The 27619-nt window shown below is 38.9% G+C and overlaps 1 protein-coding gene across 1 annotated transcript in view; it reads left to right on the top strand.

Moving 5' to 3' along the window:
• The window catches only part of ITPR1 (inositol 1,4,5-trisphosphate receptor type 1), a 273195-nt gene that overhangs the window by 95700 nt on the left and 149876 nt on the right, over window positions 1-27619 (top strand). The window contains exons 4-12 of the mRNA XM_081969590.1: window positions 2274-2389; window positions 10504-10590; window positions 16024-16182; window positions 17357-17455; window positions 17597-17680; window positions 17769-17915; window positions 19243-19338; window positions 25702-25856; window positions 27434-27533. Of these exons, the coding sequence (XP_081825716.1) occupies window positions 2274-2389; window positions 10504-10590; window positions 16024-16182; window positions 17357-17455; window positions 17597-17680; window positions 17769-17915; window positions 19243-19338; window positions 25702-25856; window positions 27434-27533 (1043 nt within the window). The remainder of the gene's footprint in view (window positions 1-2273; window positions 2390-10503; window positions 10591-16023; window positions 16183-17356; window positions 17456-17596; window positions 17681-17768; window positions 17916-19242; window positions 19339-25701; window positions 25857-27433; window positions 27534-27619) is intronic.

The raw sequence follows: 27619 nt of genomic DNA, 5'->3' as shown, positions 1-27619 counted from the left end.
GTCATTCTTACACAATCCTGCTTGGATTGGATGCTCAAATGCTTCTAACACCCGCATTTTATGGACTTATGTGGATTTACAGACGGCTGTTAAGTATAAGCTGAGTTGACAAAATCAGAAATAAGGAGGTGATAAGCCGCTTGGGAAAGCCAGGAGAAATCATCAAAACCATTAAAATGCAAAAGTTAGAATATTTTGGACATGTGATGCGACACCCAGAAAAATACGGCATACTTCACTTAATCCTCCAGGGAAAGATTGAAGGCAAACGAGATCCAGGCATAAGAGAATATTGTGGCTTCAAAATTTAAGGGACAGGTTTGGACAAAACTCAGCAGCACTTTTTCGTGGGGCGGTTGATAAAAATAGGATCTCCAACATGATCGCCAATGACTGATGATGGATATGGCACAACAACAAGAAGCACCACTCTGATCCCTAGGCCTGATGGTCTTTAGACCTTTGTGGAGACAAGAAAATCTTTCCATTGAGAGTCTATGCTAAAGTTGTTAAGATGTTGTGCAAATGCTAGTAGGAGCTACCTAGATTTGAGATGAACATTGTCACGGTTTCTTTTTGTAAGTTTGGTCATTCAACACAGAAAGCCTTTATTCAAGTCTTCTTGCAATCTCTAGTAAATTTCCACAACAAAATCACCTTTTGTTTCTTTCATTTATTTAATTTTAGTCCTGTCAACCAAAATCTCTCAACGGGATTTCTATGTTCTAATTTGTGAATTTCTTTAGTTATCAAGCCATAATATTTGTATAAAAGACACCATTTGAGTATTTGAATTTATTTTTAACATGCAAAGGGCTATATTTGTAATAACCTTTTAAACTATTTAGAAAAGAGTTCATATTACTAGTATTGTTTAGGCCATTAATGTCTATGCTTTGATTTAGAGTTAGAAAAAAATGTTACTTTATTTCTCTGAGTCTATAAAAACTTTAGCCGAAACAAGAAACATTAAAAATACAAGACAATGATAGATATTTTTTTCCAATGTAAGGTGTTAAAATTGTTAATTGTCTATACAAAGTTGATTAAGGAGATGATTAGAGGACTGACACCACAAATGGCACAAGATATGAGACTGTTTTGCTAATGGAAAGATACAAGTTGATAGATGGAAGAGTATAATTTAAGACTAGTTAAACTTAGAGAAATTTAGTGACAATAGATATAGTTAAATAAATAATTGATAATGATAATAATGTATACAATGTGTAATGTTATGATAAGTAATTATTGGATATGAATATTGAATGGTACCCATGAAAGGAAGATTAGAAATCCCTTTGGATTATATATAAAGGTTAATAAAAAAGAACTAAGTTTGATACAGTTAAGTCTTGATTATTAGGGGGAAATGTTATGATGCCGGATATAGTTAAATAAAGGAGGGATAATGATAACAACGTATATACAGGTATGGGTATAACATAAGGAAACTGGATGTAAATTGTAAACAGTGATTTGGAAAGGAGGATTAGAAAATTTTGTTATTAAATATTATGGATGTTTAGCTAGAATAGGACATAAAGATTCAGTGTTATTGGAGGATTTTAGAAATAGTAGATGAAATGCCAGTATGTGGTTATGTATTAAATCTTGGTATATTTTATGATGAAGGATGTTTAAACAATTATAGTCAAATGAAAATGGAGGTATGATGATGGTAACATGTATAAATATCTGAGTTAAAATACTTGAGTTAATATGAATTATGCTTGATGACTGTGGAAGAGATGCACGAAAGCCTTTTTGTAACCAACTGATACACTTTCTACAGTATGTAAAGAAGGATGTGTTGTGTTTGTTTTGAAAATTAAAAATATTTTTTTAAAAAAATTGTTAAAATGGATATCAAAGCTTTTAAAATTTAGTTTACTTCACAAGCACCTCTTTTTAATAATGTTTATTATAATCAAGGATTAACAAATATTTCAGTTCAAAAATGCCTAAGATAATTTAGAAATAATTTGCTTTATTACCTCAAGAATTGACAAGTTGACAGATCTTTCCTTCATTTAGGATCACTTTAAGTGTTTTGGGTTACAATAAAAAGTAGAAATTATACCATGGCTTACTTTTTCTATTGTTTTATTTCTGTTTTTATTGTATTGTATTATTCTTATTTTCATTCCGAGAACCTTTGGTTTCCTGTGATTTGTTTTAAATTGTGTCCTTAAACATAAAATGCACAGATCAATAGTAATAGCATATGTTAAGAGTTGGTGTAATAATCCTTTTCTTATGTTTCCTTGTAGATTGCCTTTTTAAATTATGCCCCATGAATCGCTATTCTGCACAGAAGCAGTTCTGGAAAGCTGCTAAACCAGGAGCTAATAGCACAACTGATGCGGTTTTACTCAACAAACTACATGTGAGTATCTGTTCTGGAATGACAGTCTTCAAGCTGGTCTCAATCTAATTTCAGGGCCACCAATTAGTTGTTGCAAAAGAATGTTGCGTTTGTTCCAACTAAAGATTTGAAAAGGAAAGTATTTACAAATTTTTTGTGCACTGTAAGATGCACTGGACCTTAAGACGTGCATTAGCTTTTGAAGATGAAAACAAGAGGAAAAAAAATCTGCCTCTACCTCCCAGCATCCATCTGGTATTCACCTAGCTAGCCTTCTTGCAGCAAACAGCCTGGTCAGCTTCAACACATTATCGCAGCCAACAGCACATGGCTCATCAGAGCTCCGTTCCGTTGCGTCCACCACCGGTCTAGTGGTGAGCTGCCACCGCCTTTGCTGCCAAGCAGCTGATTGGCAGTTGGAGTGGCCTCCTGGAATATCGCCGATCAGCTGTTCTAGGTGGTAGGGCTCGCCGCCACCTATCGGCACCATTCATCGCTGTACGATGACGCCTTCACTGCTGTTCGCTGCTGCCACCTGTCGATTGGCAGTGATTCCTCGCTGTCTACAACAGCTGACCAGGACGTCAATACAACCACTGCTCAGTTACTCAGCAGTGAAGGCTCCAGTGTTCTCTGGCTATGGCTAATGGCGACAGCAGTGACAGGCGGCGGCAAATGCTGCCACCGCCTCACCAACCCCCCTCCCCCAACCACAATATTCGCTCTATAAGACACACATACATTTCCACCCACTTTTTTCGAGGAAAATACAGTATCTATGCTAATAAAAATAGATTTAAATAGGTATCTATTATGTTTTGAAAGGAGGACTTTATATTTGAGGCCCGATATTTATGTATTATATTTTTGCAGCATGTAGATTCACATGACATGCTGAACCTTCCCCTCCCTTCCCCTCTCCTTTCCTCCCCCTTCCCATGCCGCCCCTTCCCCTGCCCTTCCGTCCCCTCCCCCCTCCATCCCATCTCACTCTGACTCAAACAGTGTGCCTCTGGGAGAGCATACAGCTCAAAATAAATAAATAATAAACAAACAAATAAATAATACAGAAATAAAACTCGCCATCTCCCAATTTAATTGCAAAATATCAATATTAAATGGCAAACTAGCAATAAACCAAACAACCAAAATGAAACTTTTAGTTAACATGCCCCTAATGTCCAGGGGAAGAGTCTTACATAGGAAAACTAGTCTTACATGGTTTTCCTATAACAAAACAAAGTTGGGGTGTGTTATTTGTTGAGGTGGGTGGGAAAGGGGCAGTCCAGAGAGCAAGGCCAATCACAATCAAGTCTCATACAATGACAAGATTTTTTAAAAAAGAACTGGGAGCAATGCCCTCTTTGTAGGAGCATATGGGTGGGGGAGACGTTCTCAGAAGAGAACGTCTCCTCATGTCCTGTGAAATGTAAGCTTTAAAATTGATAACCAGCATTTTGAATTGTACCTGTAAGCCTACTGGAAGCTAGTGCAGTCCATAGAATAGGGTGTTGTATGGGCATAGTGAAATGTGCTCATAATTCCTGTGTCATTGCATTCGGAACCAATAGACGTTTCTGGATAGTCCTTCACGGATCGCTCCATGTAGAACTAGTTCAATCAGAAATGATTAAGGTATGAGTGACCATAAACAGGTCCTCCTGGTCCAGGAATGGGTACAACTGGTGCACAAGATGCAATTGTGCAAAGTTACTTCTTCTGGTCATAGGTGTCATCTGCTTTTTGAACAGGAGCTGTGAATGCAGGAGAAACCTTCGAGTCTCAGTGGGGTAGAGCCACCCCATCCCAAACCAAAGAGAAACCCCAGATAGCAATAGCACTTAGACTTAAATACCCCTTCACAGTACTTTTACAGCCCTCTCTAAGTGGTTTTCAGAGTCAGCATATTGCTCCCAACAATCTGGGTCTTCATTTTACTGATCTTGGAAGGATGAGTCAACCTTGAGCCTGGTGAGATTCGAACTGCCAAACTGCTGGCAGCCAATGATCAGCAGAACCACTGTGCCACCATGGCTCAGTGGAGATCTGAGGGACTCCAAACCCTTAGCCCCTTTCTCTTGTTGAACCACAGTTCATTCCTCTTTGCCCAGTCCTTCAAAGCATTCAAATGCTGGGAAAGAAGTTGACCACTTTACTGAATGACTGAGAGCAAAGATGTAGAACTGGATATAATCCACATATTGATGATACCATATCCCATAATTACCTCCCAGTGACTTTTTGTAAATATTTTTTTAAAAGGAGGAAGGCAAAACAGGAGCCTTGGGCTTGACTACTTTCCTTGCACCAATACGGACCGGAACTGGCCTTGGAAACAGAACCACATAGAGAACAGTGCCTTCCGTGCCCAACCCCCTTTACCTAATATAGTGTGCAAACCCAAAAACGGGGGGGGGGGGGAATGAATAAACCATCATTGTGATTGGCTTATTTATTGAGCCTTATATACCCAGCTAGTGTTCACTTTATCTGAAAAACAGAAATCAAAACAAATATTTACGTTTGTACAAAATGGAAGTAGAAACTAGAAGCACGTTTTTTTAAACCAATGAATTATTTAAAATTGCACTGTTCTACAGAGAACAGATTTTGTTGTTTACTTTATATTCTTTTTTATTGTTTTTCATATGTTGTGAGCCACCAGGAGTTGCATCTGCAACATTTATTAATCGATCGAGTAAACATCCCTTTTCTATATGTCTGGTGGTCCTTCTGAGGAAGGAAGGAACCAAAGTGAATCCCAAAAACTAGCATTAAAAGCCATGGTGTCACAGTGGTTAGAGTGCAGTACTGCAGGCTACTTCTGCTGATTGCCAACTGTCTGCAATTTGACAGGTCAAATCTCGCCAGGCTCAAGGTTGACTCAGCCTTCCATCTTTCCAAGGTGGGTAAAATGAGGACCCAGATTGTTGGGGACAATAGGCTGACTCTATAAACCACTTAGAGAGGGCTGTAAAAGCACTATGAAATGGTATATAAGACTAAGTGCTATTGTTATTACAGTATGTGTGACTGGAAATGTATCACTTCTGTTCAGGGAAAATAATTACAAATTATTTGATCCTTTATGTTTGGTCAGTTCCTGGTATTAAAAATGCCTTTGGTTAATCTTGTAAACATTTCATGTGGTTAGAAGAGATTAAGAACCTGTTCTTTATTGTCCGGCAGTGCACACAGCCTCGGTTGAATTGAAACTGAGGGGTGTTTCAAAAATAACTTGATGGGATCTAGGCTGGGTAAGAATATAAAATAATTGGGCAAGTCCAAGCAAGCTTTTGGATCTTAGCCATATTTAGCAGCGCTGAGAAAAGGCGTCCTTTTGTGTGTGTAAGATTATTTGAAATGCTACAGAACTCTTGGCTGCAGCAGGATGAGTCTCTTCTGAACAGGGGAATGCAATAGAGAAAGCACAGATAACACAGTGGCTGGTTTTTAATGAATAATTTCTCTCAGTGCAAGGAGTATACAACATCTGGATACAGAGTGTTCATTGAGAATCAAGGCTGTTTCCTGTCTTGGTACTTTTTCTTCCATGTGGTTTGAAGTAATCTGTAAAAAAATGTTCAACATGCATTTTTAGTCACGTGCATTTTTGGCTTGTGTATCTATGAGTGGAATTCAGGATCTTCTGCTGTAGATCAAGCTGTGCTAAGGTCAGGTTATTTTAAACTAATACCATTTAAGGGATTTAGGAATCTGGGACGGTTTTTAACTGGAATACAAAATGAATTCTCCTTTTAACAAAGCGACACCTAGTGGCTGCTACACAAAATGATTCCTTTGCTTGTTTTAAAAAAGGTACTGAAAACGGCATCATTTAAAAAAAAAAACGGAAATCCTGCTATAACCTCCTCCTCATCAACAGCAATGTAAAACATGCACACTTTTTATTTTAAAAAAAATCAAGAGGATTTAATAATTTGAGAGAGAGAGAGACTCACTGGTTTAGAGTTTCCTAAAAATCAAAACAAGAAGGAAAGAGAAAGCTAGAAAAATAAATTTGCATGTTGGCTGTATCAGGTTCCAGTGTCAACAGCACTGAAAAAGGTGACTTATCACAATTTTTCACACTTCTGAGCGTTGTGGCATCCCCATGGCCAATTGATCAAAATGTGGACGTTTGGCAACTGGCTGATAGGAATGATGGTTGGAGTGTCCTGGGACCATGTGGTCAGCTTTTGTGACCTTCTGACAAGCAAAGTCAATGGCCAGATTCACTTAACAACCATGTTACTAACTTAACAGCTGCAATGGCTATCTTAGCAACTGTGGCCAAGAAGTCACAAAAATGGGTATAATTCATTTAACAACAGTCTTGCTGGGCAATGGAAATTTTGGGCTAAATTGTTGTAGATCCAGGATTACTTTTTTACACCAGTATTTCTTAAACTTTTTGCTCTAAGGACACTGTCCCACTTTTAAAAATTATGGAGGATCCCAAAAAAACTTTTGTTGTATAGGGCTTAGACTTACACAGGTAGTCCTCAACTTATGACCACAGTTGAGCCGAAAATTTATGTCTGTAAATGAGAAAATTGTTAAGTGAGTTTGTCCCATTTTACGACTTTCATTGCCACATTTGTTAAGTGAAACAGTGCAGTTGTTAAGTTAGTAACACAGTTGTTAAGTGACTCTGGCTTCCCCATAGACTTCACTTGTCAGAAACTCGCAAAAGGAGATCACTGTACCCAGGACATTGCAACTGTCGTAAGTATGAATCAGTTGTCAAGGATCTAAACATAAATCACATGGCCATGGGGATGTTGCAACAATCATAGGCGTGAAAAATAGTCATAAGTCACTTTTTTCAGTGCCATTGTAACTTCAAAGAGTCACTAAATGAACTGTTGTAAGTCAAGAACTGCCCGTATACTACTTCATAATATTTCACAGCACCCTTTGGGAAATTTAGAACATCAGCATACTGTGTTGTCCCCAACAATCTGGGTCCTCATTTTACCAATCTTGGAAGGATGGAAGGCTGAGTCAATTTTGAACCCTGTCAGGATCCAACTATATGCTGTGGGCAGAGTTTTCCTGCAATCCTGCATTCCAGAGGTGGTTCCTACCAGTTCAGACCGGTTCGGCCGAGTAGGTAGTAACTCAGCCTGACACGCCCCCGAACTGTTTCTATTGTCCACGCTGTAGGCACTGCCATCTTGGTTTTTTTTTAACTACTGTACATGCGCGCATAGCATGCCTCAAGCCCATGTGCACACACAGTGTGCCCCTGAGCAAACAAGCAGTAATAGAAGCCAGAATCCACTCCTGCCGCATTGTAACCACTGTACCAGTAGGACTCCTATATCACATTCTGTTCTAAGCACATTGGGCTAAAAGTTTACTCCACAGTTCTTGGTCCACAGCTAGTCTCCACATCCTTCCATTTAAGATTGATATTCTTCAGATCTTCCTGAAATGTTTGGTGCCAGGTTTTCTTTGGCCTTTCTCTTTTTCCTCTGACATCTAGTGGTATCCAATTGATTGTGATCTTTGCTGGATGTTGCTCACTCATGAGCACATGTCCAGCAAAAAGGCACTGTTTGTTCTGTCACTATCTCAGAGAACTTTCAGGAATTGCTTCTTTGTAGAATGAGTTCGTTTGTGACATGGTCCCAATATGAGATAAGAAGTATCCTTCTGAGGCAACATTGTTGGAAGTTGTTCATCTGATGAATATTTCTTGTGTTAGATTTACAGATCTCACTGGCATAGATGGCAATCAGTATGACAATGACATTAAATGATCTGATCCTGGTTTCTGTGTTTATGTGGTCCATACCGAGCTCCTTTGTTGGAAGACAGCAGTTGCTTTGCCTATTCAGCATTTTTATTGTATTTTTATTATATTGTATTTTATTGTATCAGGATTTACTATACAGCATTAAAAACTAAACTTGTATTTATGGGGTGGTTGTCGGAAGCATACAGCGGTTGTAGACCACATTTTAACAAACACATATTTTAGCTATAGCAATAGCACTTAGACTTAATACTGCTTGATTGTGCTTTTACTGCTCTTTAAGCAGTTTAGAGAGTCAGCATATTGCCCCCAGAAATCTGGGACTTCATTTTACTGACCTCAGAAAGATGGAAGGCTGAGTCAACCTTGAGCTGGTCAAAATCGAACTCCTGGCAATGAGTAGTGAATTAATCTGCAATAAGCATTCTAACCCTGGCTCCTTGTATTTTGATGGTTACTTAGCATTATAATCTAGATAGAAACCTTATTGGCATTTCAGTAAATGCCATTTTGGTCTTTATATTTTTCCAGTCCATCCTTTCCTTCCATTTGTATTGTGGTATTTAAAATATTCTTCCAAGTCTGAGTTGAATGTACACTTTGTACAACATTGTATTGCTAACTAGGGCATACAAAACCTTGGCCAGACCAATTCTTGAATACAGCTTGTCTGCCTGGAATCCACACTGTATATTGGACATAAATACAATTGAGCGGATCCAGAGGTACTTCACAAGAAGAGTATTCCACTCCTCTACTCACAATAGAATTCCCTATGCCACCAGGCTTGAAATGTTGGGCTTGGATAATCTGGAACTGCTCTGTATGCAGTATGATCTAAGCACAGTACACAAAATTATCTGCTACAACGTCTTACCCATCAATGACTTCTTCAGCTTCAACCTCAATAATACACAGGCAAACAATTGATACAAACTCAAAGTAACCTGTTCCAAACTGGCAGAAAACACAACTTCATCAACAGAGTTGTCAACGCCTGGAATGCTCTACCTGACTCCGTTGTTACTTCCTCTAACAGCTTCAACCTTAAACTGTCTACCGTGGACCTCACCCGATTCCTAAGAGGTCCGTAAAAGGGGTGTGCATAAGTGCACCAGCGTGCCTACCATCCCTGTCCTACTGTTCCCATTTATTTGTATTCATTTCTTTCATTCATGTACATGTTTATATTAATACCTGCTATCTTGTACATGTTTTACAAACTAATAAATAAAAATACATTATTTTCAGCAGCACCTTGTGGCCCGCTAAGAGAACTATACTTGAAATGCAATTTTTGTCTTACTATTATCTAGCGGAAGAAAGATACCTTATTTCTAAAAATAGAGCTTTAATTTACTATAAAATTTGGTATACAGGTTCTTGGGATTTTATCTTTATTTTTCTTCTGCGGGTTCATTTTTATTCTTGAAATTAACTTAGATGGGATAACATTATTAAGTTCTTGTTTGATGTTGTACACCAGCCAAAGCTCTTCTGGGCAGATTAGAAATATAATACATAAATAATTATTTTGGAATTGTACTCTGTCCAAAACTTCAAATTTTGTCTGTGTTCATTGGAAGGAGGTCTAAAATGGGTTGGAATATTTTGGATTAATTCACATGCTTATATAGGCTATTTCATTTCTAATGTTATCTTTTTAGTTGTATATGAGTAAATATGGATATAATAATGGTTCTGTCCTTATAGACATATAACCTGTTTTTTTAAACCTCAGAATGAAAGTGAGGTTTAGAAAAATATTTCACTGCTGTTTCTGATCTGAATGTTTACCCAAATTTATCATCTATGTCTGATTTTTTTAGTATATGTGTCTTTGTTTCCTTTTATGTTTTTCTATCACGTTTCCTTGCTTTGTACTTCCTTTTACCAGTACTTCTCTTCCTTTTCCCTTTATTTCTCTTTATCTTTACCATTTATTAAAATCCAAAAATCAATAAAAGGAACCAGCATTTCCGACATGGGTTGGAAAACAACCAATGGCTGAAAGCAGGCATTTGAAAATATGAATTTCAGAAACTGGAAATAGGAGTGGAATTACAAGTGGAACAGTCAAATTTTACATAGCAAGAGAAGCCTTGATACTTGGGAATGGTGTTGGATCGGTTGGAGTTTAGCCTATTCTGACGGGATTAATTACATTTAGAATGCTTTAGTTAGTCATGAGTTACAAGCATGAGTTCAGCGGGTGAATACTAAGTGTTGTTGAATTCAAGTATGCAATGATTTTTTGGGGGAGGGGGATTGAAGTATTGTTTGTAACATCTTTCATTTAAAAAAGCAACTGATTGCAGATTTTCCCATCCTCGCTCAACCGCAAATCTTTTGTTTTGTTTATTAAACTTAGCATGCTGCAGATTTGGAAAAAAAGCAGAATGAGACAGAAAATAGAAAGCTGCTTGGTACAGTTATCCAGTATGGTAATGTTATTCAGGTAAGCAGTGTGTTCTTCATGTCTTGTGCAGTACATGCAATTTAAATTATTTTCAAACCAGCCTACAGAAAAATGCAAAATGATGTTTCTGAAAACATTCTGATTTTAAAATGTCTGTGGAAAACAAGAAAAACAAATAAATTAGTATTGCTATTCTTATTTCTTCAGAGATTATATCCTAATTAGCAGTTCAGTCAGAATGAGAAACCTCTGATTGTATGGCCAAAGATGAGAGATCTCATTCAGCAACTTTTGAGATGTTATAGGTTCCCCCTGCCTAAGTTAAATCTTCAGACTATGTCATCCTGAAACCACCTATTTCTCTGTCCTTTTGGAAGCATTAAGATTCTGGGAGAGAGAGGTCTACCTTTTGTAAAATCCTTAATGTCTTGGTACACCAGCTCCATTTCATTGTCTCCACTTGCTTCCATTTTCAATCCAAATTAAGAAAAGAAACAAGGCGTTTGTCCACGCCTCTTCCAATCACTTTAATTTGCTCAACAATATTCAGGGTCACTTGGCTAAAGGTCTTGTTTATTGTATAAGTCTCCAGTAATTTTAAGGTAAATACTTATAATCCAGCAGTGTAAAAGGTTCCAATAATAATACTTTATTTACAGTCACAGACCAAAACACGACCACTACAAAAGAGACACAGCAGCCAGTCACCAAAAGCTCAACTAAGGGAGGTTACAGCTCTCTCCTCTAATGGTCACAGCTCTCAAGAAAAACCTGGAAACCTGAGAGGTGATGTACGAGGCGACATCCCCAAGGCAATACACAAACAAATCACAGCCATCAGGTCCAGAAGGGACAATTTCAGGAAGAGAGAGCAACCTTGATCTGTCCGCGCTATACATAGGGCAAGATAGAAGGACATGCTCCGCTGTCTCAACCTCGGCTCTGTCACAAGGGCACAGCCGCTCGTTAATCGGGAGCCTCTTGAAACAACCATCCAGAAGTGCTGAGGGCAAGACATTGAAGCGAGCTAGGAAAAAAGCTCTTCTATACTTAATAATAATAATAATAATAATAATGTTGAATTTATTAGCCGCTCCCTTTCCAAGCAGGACTCGGGGCGGCGTACACTAGAAACATATAAAACATAACACATGTGTACAAACACATAAACATACATATATACAAAGACATACACGTACGGAGGAGGTAATAAATTACAACATTTAGACAATTAAAACCATTTGCATACCCCCATAATAAAACCCAATATACAATAAAAATTTAAAATTTAAAAGACAGTCGGGAAAAAACGGAAAAAAAATTACGGTTGAGCCAGGCCAGATAGTTGGAAAAGGTGGGTCTTCAACTGTACACGGAAGGAGCGGAGATCGGAAATAATCCTGATGTCACGGGGGAGGTCATTCCACAGGGCTGGGCCCATCACAGAGAAGGCTCTGCTCCTGGGTGTCGCCCCCCGACACTGTTTGGAGGACGGCACCCGGAGAAGTCCCTCTCTGTGTGAGCGAATTGGTCGTAGGGATGTGTGGGGCAGGATACGATCCTGCATGTAACTAGGTCCTGAGCCATGAAGCGCTTTAAAGATCATAATCAAAACCTTGAAACGCACTCGGTAGACCACAGGAAGCCAGTGCAGCTCGCGCAGGAGAGGTGTTACAGGGGAGTATCTAGTCCTCCCCATAATCACCCGCGCGGCCGCATTCTGGACCAACTGTAGTCTCCGAGTGCATCTCAAGGGAAGCCCCATGTAGAGAGCATTGCAGTAGTCCAGGCGAGACGTCACTAGCGCATGGGTGACTGTGCGTAAGGCATCCCGGTCCAATAAGGGGCGCAATTGGCGCATCAGGCGGACCTGATGGAACGCCCCCCTTGCCACGGCTGTTACATGGTCATCCATGGACAGCCGGGCATCTAGGAGGACGCCCAAATTGCGCACCTGTTCCATGGGGGCTAGTTGCACGCCCCCAATGGCCAGAGATGGAAGCACCTGGTTGAACCGGGGGGCCGGAAGCCACAGCCACTCCGTCTTGGAAGGGTTGAGTTTTAGTCGGTTGCCATCCATCCAGACCCGTACAGCCTCCAAACACCGGGACATCATTTCGACGGCCTCATTGGGGTGGTTCGGGGTGGAAATGTATAGCTGAGTATCATCAGCATACAGATGATATCCCACCCCAAAACCACGGATGATCTCGCCCAGCGGTTTCATGTATGTGTTGAACAGGAGAGGCGAGAGCACCGATCCCTGTGGCACTCCACATGTGAGTGACCTCCGGGTCGAACTCTGCTCCCCTGCCAACACACGTTGCGTCCGGTCAGAGAGAAAGGAGCCAAACCACCGTAGAACGGTGCCCCTGACTCCCAACCCCTCTAGCCGGTGCAACAGGATACCATGGTCGATGGTATCGAACGCCGCCGAGAGATCTAATAGGACCAGGATAGAGGAACAACCCCTATCTCTGGCCCTCCAGAGATCATCCACCAATGCGACCAAGGCCGTCTCCGTGCTGTGCCCGGGACGGAAGCCGGACTGGCGCGGGTCTAGATAATCATTTTCCTCCAGGTGACGTGGGAACTGCTGTACCACCACACTCTCTACAACCTTCGCTAAGAAAGGAAGGTTTGAGACTGGACGATAATTGACTAGGTCCGTTGGGTCCAGGGAAGGCTTCTTGAGCAGGGGCCTCACCACCGCCTCTTTCAAGGCGGCCGGTAGAGACCCCTCACCCAACGAGGCGTTCACTAGGCCCAGGAGCCAGTCACGCGTAACCTCCCAGGATGCCAGTACAAGCCAGGAGGGACACGGGTCCAATAAACATGTGGTGGGTCGCAGACGTCCACGCAACCTGTCCAAATCCTCGATGGCAACCGAGTCAAACTCCTCCCAAAGCGGTCCCTCAAGACTCGCCACGGGCGTCTCTACTGGACCACTGAAAGGGGCCCATCCCATCCGGATTTGAGCGACTTTGTCCTGTAGATATTTCCCAAACTCCTCTGCTCTGCCCTGTAAAGGGGCTTCCCGCGGTCTCTCAGACAAGAGGGAGCGAGTCACCCGAAACAGGGCGGCAGGGCGGTTATCTGCGGACGCAATAAGAGCGGCGCAATGTTGACGTTTGGCCGCTCTTAATGCCACGAGGTACGTCCTCAAATAGGCTCGTGCCTGTGCTCGGTCAAATTCGGAACGGGAGGATCTCCAACGACTCTCTAGGCGTCTCTTGTGGCGTTTCATCACCCTTAGCTCCTCGGTAAACCAAGGGGCCAGGGTGGTTCGTCGCCGCAGGAGAGGCCGCAAAGGCACCACCCGGTCTAGGGCCCCGGTAGTCGCACTATTCCATGCGTCTACCAGGTCCTCCACTCGGGGGCGGGTTAGGTCCACAGGAGATGGCCCAAGCTCCGTCTGGAACCTATCTGGTTCCATCAGGCGCTTGGGGCGGAACCATCTAATACCTTCCGGTTCCGCCTCCCCGCAGCGGGGGGTAGCACCAGGGAAGTCAAGCCGGAGAAGTGAGTGGTCTGACCATGACAGGGGAGTGGGAATGGTTAGGGTATAAAAATAGGAAGCCATCCTCAATCCATAGTTATTAAGTTGGTTGAGAGTCAGTGGGGAGCAAGTATTGTTGGCTCTGGCTCGTAGATATTGTAAATCAATGTCCACAAGCCGTTGGACTATCCTAAATTGGGGTAAAAGGTGCCAAAGTTGCACAGCTCTCCTTTTAGCAGCAGATGGCGCTGAAACTTCAACTTGGTACTGCCTCTCTGCGTAATGCTGATAGTCTGATTTTAATTATTTTAAATTATAAATCCAGTAGGAGGGCAATTTTTTATAATAATAAAAAACAAGTTCCAGATTAAATTCCAGTATTTGGTAAAATACCTTCTCAATACCACATCTTCACTTTGAGAATTCAATTTTCTTTTCCTTAGTTTTCTTTAAAAAAATTCTCTTCTTAAATATTCTGATTTTTTAATGGGCTTATTCTGCTGCTAGCCAATAGTTCCAATATGCTTCCCCCTTTAATTTCTTGGGGTCGCTTTTCAATAAAAATATTATTGTACCTAGTTCACAAGCCACTCACTTTCTCTACTCCTGCACAGTCTTAGGTTTTCAGGCTGTCTTGAGCTTCATGGCAGTTATGTTGGTTGCCACTGCTCCCTATCGTCGCCTGGGCGGAGCTTTCCTAGTCAGGGAGGGGAGTTGTGTCTCCCCTCTATCTGCTAGGCAGTCCCCCTTTACTTCGCCACTCCTCCAGAGTGGCTATGGTCCAAATTTGGACCTCCGATAAGGAGAGGTTGGAGCTGGCCACGGAGTTCCTGGACCAGGCTTCTGAAGGTGCCAGAAGTACAACCGGAAGTCAGGGAGGTCTATCTTTTGTGATGATAGGAAGCACCTACTCCTACCTGCTGCTTCCTTTGCCCCAGAGTAAGTTATTGGGTGTTGGCAATGAAGAAACAGAATTGTAACACTGAATTACTCAAATTGAATTAGGGCTTTGCAGGGGTGATCTGTTTGAACATCTGCAGGAATGCCAGTGGGATATGCCAGTTTTTCCAGACTCCTGATCTGTTTCATCAAATAAACTGGCTACCAAGTATTCAGGTTCCAATGTCAGAATGTAGATTTGATTCTGCAGTGGCTGAAATGCCATTGTGAGAGGGGAGGGGGATCCCAATTTTCTCATGTTTTTTTTCTTTGCTAAAATTAATGTCCGGTAGAAGCTTTTCCCCCCCCAAGTTCCACATCTGGCTTTATTGGTACAGGAAGTCTGACTGGTGCTCAGAGTTGAATTATTTCCCAGTGTCAACATCGTATCTTCCTCTTCATCATACTTCTTTACCTAAATATTTATTTAACACTGAAACATTCTTTAAATAATTTGAGAGAGTCATATGGAGTACTGGTTTCAGTAACATTAAAAAAATCAAATTGAAAGTTCTTGCTATGTCATGAAAATTGCCGGGAAACCTAGAGCGGAAGGTTTTAGAAAGAAGGAAAGCTTTTAAACGTATTAAATGTCTACTTGTCGAGTGCCAATTATTCTGCATGGCTGATGTAACTATACAAGTCTTTAACAAGTCTTGAAGTAGCTATATAAGTCTTCAATAAACTTCTTCCTAAAGTGGGAAATATTGCTGGAACTGTAGAAAATTGTGGGTAGAATGGTCAACTATTCCATATCATTCTATATTATGTTATGAACAGTACAGGAATGTTAAAAGCATCAATAAATTACATTTCCACTTCAAACAGTAATCAGCTGTTAAGCTATGGTTTGGGTAACCATTGCTGCATATACCACAATGCTATGAATTCTCACATTACCCCATTTCTTGTGATACCCAACCACTATGCACTAAGCAAATCAAATGGTGATCTATATAAAATGTCAACCTTGTGAATAATTATTGCAGTAGGCACAACAATTGTAATTTGTTGTTGCTTTTCTTTCTTTCCAGCTTCTGCATTTAAAAAGCAACAAATATTTAACAGTAAATAAGAGACTTCCAGCTCTGCTAGAGAAGAACGCTATGAGAGTGACACTAGACGAGGCTGGCAATGAAGGTTCCTGGTTTTATATACAACCCTTCTACAAACTACGTTCTATAGGAGACAGTGTAAGTTCACAGAACTGCCAGGGAAAATGGTTTGAAAATGCAATATGAAATGTTAAACGTTTTCTTCATCACATACTTTCTTGTAATTAATTCAATGCACTGTTTATATAATGCAGTGCTTCTTCTTAGTGCTCTCCTATGAAAACAATTGTGCACGAGAGAAAGAAAATTACTATAGAAACGAATGTTTTGGAAACAAACATTTTTAAAGAGTAAAGGAGTAACTGTTTAGATTTTGAATGGTTATGAAAATAATGTCATTCTGCTCACTTAAGAACTCCTGTGCTAGATATTCTAGTTTATATCAATGCATCGATAATCATTTATTTATTGCAATAAATATTAGCTTCAAGACTCCATAGAATTCTTTCTGTTCACCATTTATTTAATGTATTTAATTACTCTTTTTATTACATTCATTGAATTTATTTTGAGTAAGTTATCTGTGCCATTCTTCAGCAACTCATTCAATTCATATATACCTGAAACCGTTCTTGTGTGTATCAAAATAAAAATAGTACACTCAATTTTGACAACCCTGAAAGAATCAACAAGATTAAAGCCACAGAAGGAATCCCCCAAAGTCTCTTGTGTGTCACCATCTCTTCAGTCACCATCTTCCTAATCTTAGATGGTGTGAGTATTGAGGATACTCTCTAAAGATGATTTTTAAGTTCTGAGGCAATGAATACGAGGAGGCTGCTGAACCAATAACTATTTATTAAATGACAACTCCTGACAGAACAGAACAACAGGAACCAGGCTGACAGCTATTTATACTGACAGCTGTCAGACTGGGAACCAATAGAGTAACAGTATTTATCCCGCCGAAAAGTTGGAGCGGCTGGGCCAATCAGAGGGGAGCGGGACAGCGCCACCTGCTGGTGGACGCTCTTGGTACACAACAATGATCTTGGTTTATGTGAATAAAAGCACAAAGCTGAATGGCATGGCTTAAATAATGTTATTTTTACTTAAAATGATACTTTACTTTCTTAATACTTTCTTAATACTTTTGATGCCCTAAAATGTTACTTTATTTTCTTAATACTTTTGATACCCTAAATCTAATGATGTTGATTTCCAAACAATTTGCAGCCAGTTCCCAGTAGTGGTAGCTTTATACAACATTGCCTTTGTAAAGGTAATTGAAAATCAAAACCTTGTTTTACAGGTGGTGATTGGGGACAAGGTAGTCTTAAATCCTGTTAATGCTGGCCAACCTTTGCATGCCAGTAGCCATCAACTAGTGGATAATCCTGGCTGCAATGAGGTAAGTTATGAGTTCATGAGAGTTAGAAATAATTGATGCACCTTTTAGCATTCCACATAATTGTCAAGAGGGACAATTAATTGTACATCATGTTGTGTGTCTTTGTATTCTTGTTTTATCTGTGGCATTCTATTTTTGTAGGTAAATTCAGTGAATTGCAATACAAGCTGGAAAATAGTTCTTTTTATGAAATGGAGTGACAATAAGGATGATATTCTCAAAGGAGTAAGTTGAAAGATGTACCTCATCACTTAAGTTTTTCACAAAAACATGACCGAAACTTCTGTTGATTGATCTTTCATTGTCCTCACAGGGGGATGTGGTACGGTTGTTCCATGCAGAGCAGGAGAAATTTCTTACTTGTGATGAACATCGAAAGAAGCAACATGTTTTTCTGAGAACTACTGGGAGGCAGTCAGCCACTTCTGCAACTAGCTCAAAAGCTCTATGGGAAGTTGAGGTAAAGATGGGATTAAAAATAGCTAATGTGGCGTTCTAATGAGCATTCCTACACTGAGAATTTCAAACCTTAATGAAAAGCTGAAAGCTGTGCTGAAACACAGGTTCTTGATTATCGTATTTCTAACCTTGCAGGATTGTTTCATGTAGAATATATAACTGAATAGGTTTTGCTTCAGGATGGATTAGGATGCTCCCAATGAATAAAAGAAAATCCAGATTTGATTTTCGATCATTTGTTTGGTACTCTTTATTCTACAGCTGGACGTTCACACAGTGTGTTCCTGCTGAGCAATGGAAAATAAAACATTGATGTCTTCCAAAGCCAACAATAGTGCTTCCTATTAATAGAAGTGGTTTTGCTTGAAATTATTTTAATTGCAATAAAGCGAAATAACATATTTGTTTTCCTACAATTTAAGATTCCACAGAAAAGACCACAATAATTAATCTTCTATGAATGCAGCTACAATAATTTCAGCTGGTATTATGCTACTATGTGTTGCAAAGAAATCCACCTTTTTATTTTTTACACACTTTCTTTAAGAGGTCCTTAAAAGCAGGCCATGGGGAATGGCAATTATTGCAAGACATACTAACATTTTACAGCCTTGATGGTGAACCTATGGCACACATGCCACAAGTGGCAGGCAGAGTCCTCTCTGCGAGCATGGCAGCTGTTGCCCCAGCACAGCTCCAACGTGCATGCGTGCACTGCTCCCGCTGGCCAGCTGGTCTTTGGGTCTCTGCCACACATGCATGGGGGGCAGGGTGCATGTGGGAGATGTGTGTGTGCAGGGGTGTGAGAGCGTATGCACGGGGTGTGTGTGTGCTCACTTTGCATTTTGGGTGCTTGAGCAGCGTCCACGCCCTCTGTTTTGGCTTCCAGGGTGGTGCAGGAGCCTTCTAGGCCCAAAATGGGGCATGGGGGCGATGCACGAGGCATCCAGCTGTCTTTCGGTTGTAATATTTTCCACTATTCACGGGGCACCAATTTGCCATTTGTCACTGAAACCAACGGTGCATAACTGTTGAATATTCTTGATTTAGAAAATATACTTTCTCATTTTTCACCTGTATTTTCCATAGAGAAAGATAACATTACAAATAAGTTGAAGTAACCAGTCATTTTTGGAAGGGTCCTATTATCCTCTTGATTTTCTAACTAATTTTTGTAACTAATTTAAATAAGATCTTGGTTTGCTATTCCCTTTTCTTTTTTCTAAAGTACTGTTTGGGGGCATTTTGTTGACAACCCTATCTGCTTAAGGAGAAATGACAAATACTGTTTAGAAAGGCAATTCTCAAGAATTAATATTACTTTATAGGTTGTACAACATGATCCTTGCCGTGGTGGTGCAGGCTACTGGAATAGCCTTTTTCGGTTTAAACATCTTGCTACTGGACATTACTTAGCAGCTGAGGTATGTATCCTCTTAGAAATTTTTTCCCCCTTAACAACCTGATTTCTTATGTTCCAAATACAGATATAATTTACCAGGTAACCATCAAGAGTTGCAAATGACTAGAAAGCTGTTATGTTATTTGGAAAGATCACAAGTCAATATCACTGGCATTTATTTGAAAGAAATTGTGAAAATGTGCTAAAATCTATGCCAATGACTTTTTGTTATTACTGCTTGGATACACCTTCTATTCATAGAAACCAGTATCGAGAAATATCTGATCACATCTTTCCACTATATGAATGAAATGAGATATTTACATATCCCGTATAATTTTGCTGATAACTGTTTTTGAAATGATCTTACATGTCTCAGATTTTTTCCTTTCAAACTTTTTGGATGTCCGCTTTGATTTTTATGAGCAAATTATGTAGCAATACTTAGCTTTCTAAGTGTGTAATATTTATACAGCAAATGTATTTCACTACAGTATTTAGATTTTGAGACGTCCAGTTAGTTTTTTTTCTCTCTCTTGACCTGCTTGTGATTCTGTCCCATCAGATAAATCCTGACTATATGGAAGATAACCAGGAATGTCAGTCTTCAAGAAAGAAGAAAACCATTAATTAAAAAGTGTTGACCAATGTTCAAATTACTGGGATAACAGGAAGGGAGGCTGTTGATAGAATCTAGGTGCTCCATCTCCTTTCTCTGAATTTTGGTCTAATTATGGCCTTTGTGTGGCTTTTCAGTTTCTAATGGGAGTCGATAAGGAAACTTCCACAGATGTAATCAGGGGTAGGTGCCTACTGATTGCCCAGCAATTTAGAATAGAATAGAATAGAATAGAATAGAATAGAATAGAATAGAATAGAATAGAATAGAATAGAATAGAATAGAATAGAATAGAATTCTTTATTGGCCAAGTGTGATTGGACACACAAGGAATTTGTCTTTGGTTGATATGCTCTCAGTTTACATAAAGAGAATAAAATACATTCATCAAGAATAAAAAGATACTACACTTAGTGATAGTTAAAGTTGCTAATAAGCTATCAAATCGTACTAATAAACAAATAAAAACAATATAAATTGAAGGATACAGGCAACATGGTTATAGTCGTAAGTGGGAAGAGATAGATACTAGAAAGGAAGAGAAGAATAATAGTAATACAGTCTTAGTAAATTATTTGACAGTGCTGTGGGAATTAGTTGTTTAGCAGAGTGATGGCATTTGGGGGGAAAAAAACTGTCCTTGTGTTTAGTTGCTCTCGTGTGCAGTGCCCTATAGCGTCGTTTTGAGGGCAGAAGTTGAAACAATTTATGTCCAGGATGTGAGGGGTCTGTAAATATTTTCACAGCCCTCTTTTTGACTCATGCAGTATACAGGTCCTCAATGGAAGGCAGATTGATAGCAATTGTTTTTTCTGCAGATCTAATTATACATTGAAGTCTGTGTTTGTCTTGTTTGGTTGCAGAGCTACTACAGATGTTAGAGCAATCAGTCTGTTTAAACATTCCTCCTAGTATGATATTTACTCCGAAGCAGGGCTCCAAATCAAGGCTGCAAATGTTGTAGAGGAAAGATTCACCATGGTGGTACAATATTAAGTATTGTGACATAATTTTAGACATATAAGTAAGCAAATTTATTTTTGTTTTGCCACCCAAAATTTATGTCAACTTCTGGGGCTTGATTTGAACAATGTTTTCCTATATTATATCTTCCTAAATAATAGGGTTTTTAGTTGATGGAAAGATAGCGAGGGCAACATTTTTTGGTGTGTATGTGTGCATGATAAGATGATAAAGTTTCCCTTACCCAGAAAGAAAAGAGACAATATACTTTCTGGACAATATACTTTTTGACTACATTAGTACATGCTCTTATCCCATGCTTGGATTACCACAATTCTCTCTGAAAAAGACTGTTATTGAAGGCAAGTTGAAATCTACATTTGGACAAGAATTGCTTGCTATCCACTCTGCAAGTAGAATAATTGTGATTCAGCTGGAACTGCTTTGACTAGCAGTAGGCTTTCAGCTTCAATTCAAGGTGCTGCTTTATTTGTTTGTTTGTTTGTTTGTTTATTATTATCTCTTTTATTCATTAAACATGAAAGTTCAGTCAACTGAACATTTAAAAATGTATCACAAATATCATTGACTGGCATTAATGGTTGATAAAGGTTGCTGCTAGCATCCTCTAGCTAGTATATTCTTAAAATCTACTACTACTTTTATTACTACTACTACTACTACTACTATATACTTTATTCATTAAACATGAAACTCAGTCAACTGAACATTCCAAAATGCATCACAAATACCATTGACTGATGCTAATGGTTGATATGGGTTGTTGCCAGCATCCTAGCTATCAACCAAGTACCTTCTTAAAATATATGATGCTTCGAGTAGTGCAGTTTTTTGCAGTTCCACTGGTGTTATTGCAGGAAGTTGCAATTTCTTGATGTGTTTTGTTAATTTCTTGGACATGGTACCAAGTGCCTTGATGACAATGGGCATCACTGTTACATGTTTTATCCATATCTGTGTAGTTTTGATGGCCAGGTTGCAATATTTTGTGATTTTTTTCTCAGTTCTTTTACTTTGACTCTGGCATCTCCTGATACAACGATATCAATAAACTACTCTTTGGCCCTCGACAACCGTGATATCTGGCATGCTGTGTTGTTGTTGTTGTTATTATAATTCATTGCACAATCAGCCAGATGTTCAGTCTGGGTTTGGCATTTTTGTCTACCCATTGAGTCCTTACCAAGGACCTGGGATAGGCAAATCTGGATTTTTGACAGTGTTACAAATATCGTTGCAGGATGGAAGCAGTTCCAAGTAAAGCCACCTTCTGCAATTGACTGATGGTAAATTTGTCGATGCCAATAGTGTTCAAGTGGTGCTCCAGTTGTTTTGGGACTGCACCCAAGGGACATATTACTATTGGTACTACCCTTGTTTGCCTTTGCCATAGTCCTTCTATTTCTGTTTGTAGGTATTTGTATTTTGTTATCTTCTCCAGTTCTCTCTCTTATATTCTGCTGTCTCCAGGCTCTGCCACATCCACTATCCAGACGTTTTTGTTGTTGTTGTTGTTGTTGTTGTTGTTGTTGTTGTTGTTATTCATAGGTTCCTGACTTTTAGGCTGACGCCTTCACTATTCCAAATTGGCATATTTTTTAATACAGCTTTTAAGATCTGATTTGGGGGGGGGGATCTTTTGGCCCAGGTAGTTTCTGCCTGCTCACTTTATGCTAGTTGATAAGGTCTACCTGGTGAGAAGTCAAGAGGAAACCACGCAGTTCTTTCAAGTGATATCAAACTTGGCAGTCAGGTTCCAAGAACTATCATTGGCCCTTCAAAAATTGGATTTCCCTGGTTTAATATGCTAGAGGGTGCTGGTTAGGTGCTTGAATTTGTAAGAGTTTTGTGGTCAGGATATGAATATGAAACTGGATATTTCTGTTAAGAGGGCACATGAGATGCAGGGAAAATATCTGCACAAACTATTGAGATACAGTACCAATTTTATCTCTTTTAAGTAGAAGGATTATTCATGGGCCATAAGCCCTTGAAAACCAAATACTATATAAATTTCTCAACTATATAGTGTGTGTATGAAAGAGCTACTGTATTTCAGATAATCATGTCCAGTTGGAACAAAGATGTTATTTCAATATTAATTCAGGAGGATCATCTGGAATTTTATAGAAACTGTGGTTTCTCGTTGTGTGTACACAACAAGTCCTAGATTCTTTGCTGTCAGGAAATGTCAAGGCATACAGAAAGTGTTAGTGGAAAGTAGGAAAATCAAGGAACAGGTTCGTTGTATATTTGGTTTTTTTTAGTTAGTTTTCCTTCACTTAGTAATCCCATGAAAAGTTTCCCAGAAAGGAAGAGTATTGCATTAAAACACCATAAGGCGTGGCTCTTTGTTTATGAGAAATGTGATTGGCAGCTCCAGGAAAGTAAATGGAATGCTTGCTGATTATTGTCATGTCATCTATTTGGTAATTCCAGAAAAGATCTAATAGGCAACCAATGTAGGTGAACAAAGAGAAGAAGCAAAAATGGTCAAATTTGGCCACATATTATTTTAATTTGGTTATAGTGAGAGAATGTAGCCAAATCTAATTATAGCTTTTCAAAAAAGCCTATATAATATTATACTATGACACTATTGATACTTGGATGGATGATCACCCGGAAACCTCTAGGCTATTGGTTATAATCTAAATTGAACAAACATCTGTAAAATGGTAATGGCAAGCTGCCCTTTTCCCAAGAAAATTACTTTGGGTAGTTACCAGGAGTCACTTTAGATGGTAAGGGAGATTTTACAAATAGGAAAATAGGAAAATACCTCAGTACCCTTGAAATAAAGAGTCGATGACTCTTGGACAACAAATCAAATCAACAAATGGTCATTTATTGCACAAAACCTATCATGGAGAAATATCTTATGTCAAATTGCCGTTTTTCATTATTTGCTTTTCTCCACCAGAGGGCAAAATCAGAATAAGATAAATGTAATGAACAATTCTCGTTGGACACATCTGTGCAGTTATCTTGACAACAATATGAAAATGGTTTGCCATTTCCATCTTCATGTTTTTCAACTTTCTGTACTATTTATTCTATGGAGTGTCCAAATGTATAAACAATTCTAAGTGCACACATGTATTTCAAGTAATTTTGCTTGCTTAAACTCATGGCTGCAAAGGATGATTAATCGTCTTTCCAAAGAACATGTCATTCTGCTTTTGGTAAAGGAGACTGTTTTCCCTCCACTTTAGTCATTCATTTGAACCATTTATCTTCTACCAAGCTCTGTATTTTGCAGGAATTCTGGGAAAAATTCAGCACAGCTGATATTTGCACCTGATATTTGTTTTGGTGAGGCCCTTCCAGCTTTAGCATAGCTGATCCATCCATGTTTTGTACTAAGTATTGTATTAAATTGCATGAAAATTCATGTGGTTGGTTGAGGTTAACCTTTCCTCCAGGCAATTCCTTGAAAAATGATGTTCAGGAATAGCTTCTTATAACATATGGATGACACACTCCATATTATCTTATGACATATGGAGGATCTACTTGTATTTACTCATTTTGTCTATGTGCTACTACAGAACATTCTTCAGAAGTGGAAAAAAACCTGATTTTTATTGTATTATTGCTGTACTGTAATCCAGCTTTCGAACCATTATTGTTTCAGAATGTAATTTTGATATTTTCCATTGTTTCTCACTCTCCCAAAAACCTCTGCTTTCTAATTAAAATGTGATTCTGTGGTTTTATTTTATAATTTGCATCCATAGTAATAATGCCACATAAATACTTACCAATAAAATTAATATTAATACCTTTTAATGTTTGACCATTATTTAAAAGCTATTAGATGTTTTTAAATTGGAGTATATATCATGGGATAATTTCTTAATTGCTATAAACTCATGGTATGGTTTGTTGTACATGTTATAAAAAAGCCAGAGTGAGTTTTATAGACATGTGAGCTTGACACAGATTTCAGTTTCTTTAACTTTTTAGCACTTTTTGCTTTGAAATTATAAAGATTGATTAATGATTTTAAGGGTCATTAAGGATGCAGAAGAAAGAAAGGAATTTAATTTAATTTAATTTAATTTATTAAACTTCTACACCGGCCCCTCTCCCCGAAGGGACTCAAGCCCTGAAGGGACTCGAAGCCATGAGTAAGCTTGGTAATCATAAACTACATTCATCCATTAACATATTACCATATCACACTAAGCTAAGTTATAGTCTGTAAGTGAACAATAGCATAATTTATTTTATTCTTCTGAAACAAGCCATGGTTTATTCACTGATGGCATTTATCCCATGAAGTCAAATAGAAACAAAATCTATTTTGCTTTAGCACAATATATCAACTTATTCAAGATTTAGAAGCAACTGAGCTTGATGGTAGCTTTTGTACAAGATTGATTACAGAAAATCCTGAGAGTTAACGATACAGATATAGATTAACAGAATTGGAAGGGACCTTGTAGGTCATCTAGTCCAACCCCCAAGCAGACCTTACACCATTTTTGGCAGATGGCAGTCCAGTCTCTTCTTGAAAGCTTCCAGTGATGGAGCTCCACAACTTCTGAAGGCAATTGGTTGATTGCTCTCAGTGTCAGAAAATTTCTCCTTATTTCCAGGTTGAATCTCTCCTTGTTCAGTTTCCATCCATTATTCCTTGATATGTAGTGTGATATGGTTTCTATGTCTGCACTTGAATTGGAAGTGTGAATTCCCACACAGAGCTTCTGCATAGCACTTCATGGTTGTATCTGAAAAATCTTTGCAATTTTGTCTGATTTGAAATTATCTACACAGCTGGATCATGACCAAGATGCAGATAGAAGAGGACTCCATAATACTTCGGAGAAGATGGCATATTCTTTAGTCTCTGTGCCTGAAGGAAATGACATTTCTTCCATCTTTGAGCTTGATCCCACCACACTGCGAGGAGGAGACAGCTTAGTCCCAAGGTATGATGCTAAAGATAATGAAGAAATGTGTGCATTTGTAACTGAGGTGATTTATTTAGGCAGATCATCATAGAGAACAGCATTTTAGTAGAAATAAATTAAATAAATTTCAACTCAATGTTCTCTTTATATGATTACTTTTTTAAAGATTGTAAACCAACCTGTTTATTCCAGCTTACTATATAGCAAAGCAAGAAATATCAGACATTACAGCAATAAAATAATAACAAATTAGCCACATCTGATCTTCAATGGAATGCTTGAGCCTATAGTCTTAGGCCTTGCCAATATGCAAGGAAAGTCAATGCCAAATGTACCTGAAGGGAAAAAGTGTTCCAAAGCACGAAGGCTACCACTGAATAGGGCTGCCACATGGTCCATATTCCAGGTTTGAGACCTTCAGTGAGCCCTCTCTCTATTAATAAGGCCTTCCCTGATGCATCTTGATGCTATGTGGTAAACGTTAAATAACAGAATTCTATGGGACAGATGAAGAACAGAGACCTAACTAGAGGTGGGTTACTCCTGGTTTGGCGGCACTGGTAGTGGTATTTTGGCCTGGGTCACAGAACAACCAGTGACCCAGGCTTACCACACCCTCGAACCGGTTCTCTGGTCATCATGTCCGCCATGTTGTTTAGTAGTGTGCGCGCAGTTCACTGTAAATTGTTCTGTGCATGTGCGAAGCGAACCGGTAGTAAAACCGGGAGCAGCCCACCTCTGGACCTGACCCTACTTTGTATTTGACATCATCCAACAAGAAACCATTTAGTAGCTTCAGCAGGAAAGGAATTGCAGTTGGGCCAAAGCAATTTATTGCAAACTTCCTCTGTTGCCAGGTATTTCTACGGAATTGTTTCCCTACCAGAAATATATGTAGATTTTGGCCACAAAAGTACATTAAGAGTTCTGAATCTAGTCTGATTCTTAGTAAATAAACAAGTGACATCTGGGCAAGAGATCTGAACATTAAAAAAAAAAAACCCTAGGGATGCTAAACTGGTTTCGTTTCAAACTGTTTCAAAGTGCAAAATTTCATTGGCATGAAATGGAATATTCTGAACTGCTAATGTTTGAAACAGCTCTTTCAAAGTACTTCATTTCCTGCTTGAATCAGCAGTTTTGTACTTAAAACAACATTTTATGAAATTTTGTGTTCAGAGCAGGTAGAGCTGAAACATTTTCCATAATCCATTAATTCCATGGTATGAACTGGGCATTTGAATGGGCTCTTAAAAAGTGGAGTGATTTTTAAAAAGCAGAAGCAAGATGTTCAAGAAGCAAATTTAAATCTACAACTTTTATCAGTGATTTCAGGTTTAGACAAATGCCGGCAATATTATCTGGGGCAGATATTCCAGTTTAAAAAAATACTTTTTATTTACTCTTCAAAGAAGCATTTTAATGCAAAATGCCTGGTTGTTTCAATTCAGCTTCATTCACTACCACGCCATAAAAAAAACAATTGTTTTGAAAAGTTCATTTTATTTATTTTGTTTTTTATGAACATCTTGAGAAATTACTACAGATTTGTGCATATGGAATGTCTTTAATGTAAATGTATCTGGTTCTTTCAGGAACTCTTATGTCAGGCTTAGACATCTATGTACAAATACCTGGGTTCACAGCACAAATATCCCGATTGATAAAGAAGAAGAAAAACCTGTGATGCTTAAAGTAAGTCCTGCAAGGTACTCAGTTCATGGAACTGTCGAGAGAACAAAATTAGCAAGTCTAAGATAATCACAAATGTGACCTGCCAA

Source organism: Natrix helvetica (genome assembly GCF_964273705.1).
Source record: "Natrix helvetica genome assembly, chromosome: 1".
Taxonomy (NCBI): domain Eukaryota; kingdom Metazoa; phylum Chordata; class Lepidosauria; order Squamata; family Natricidae; genus Natrix; species Natrix helvetica.
The sequence above is the reverse complement of the archived record's forward strand: the minus strand, read 5'-3'. Positions and strand labels throughout refer to the sequence as shown.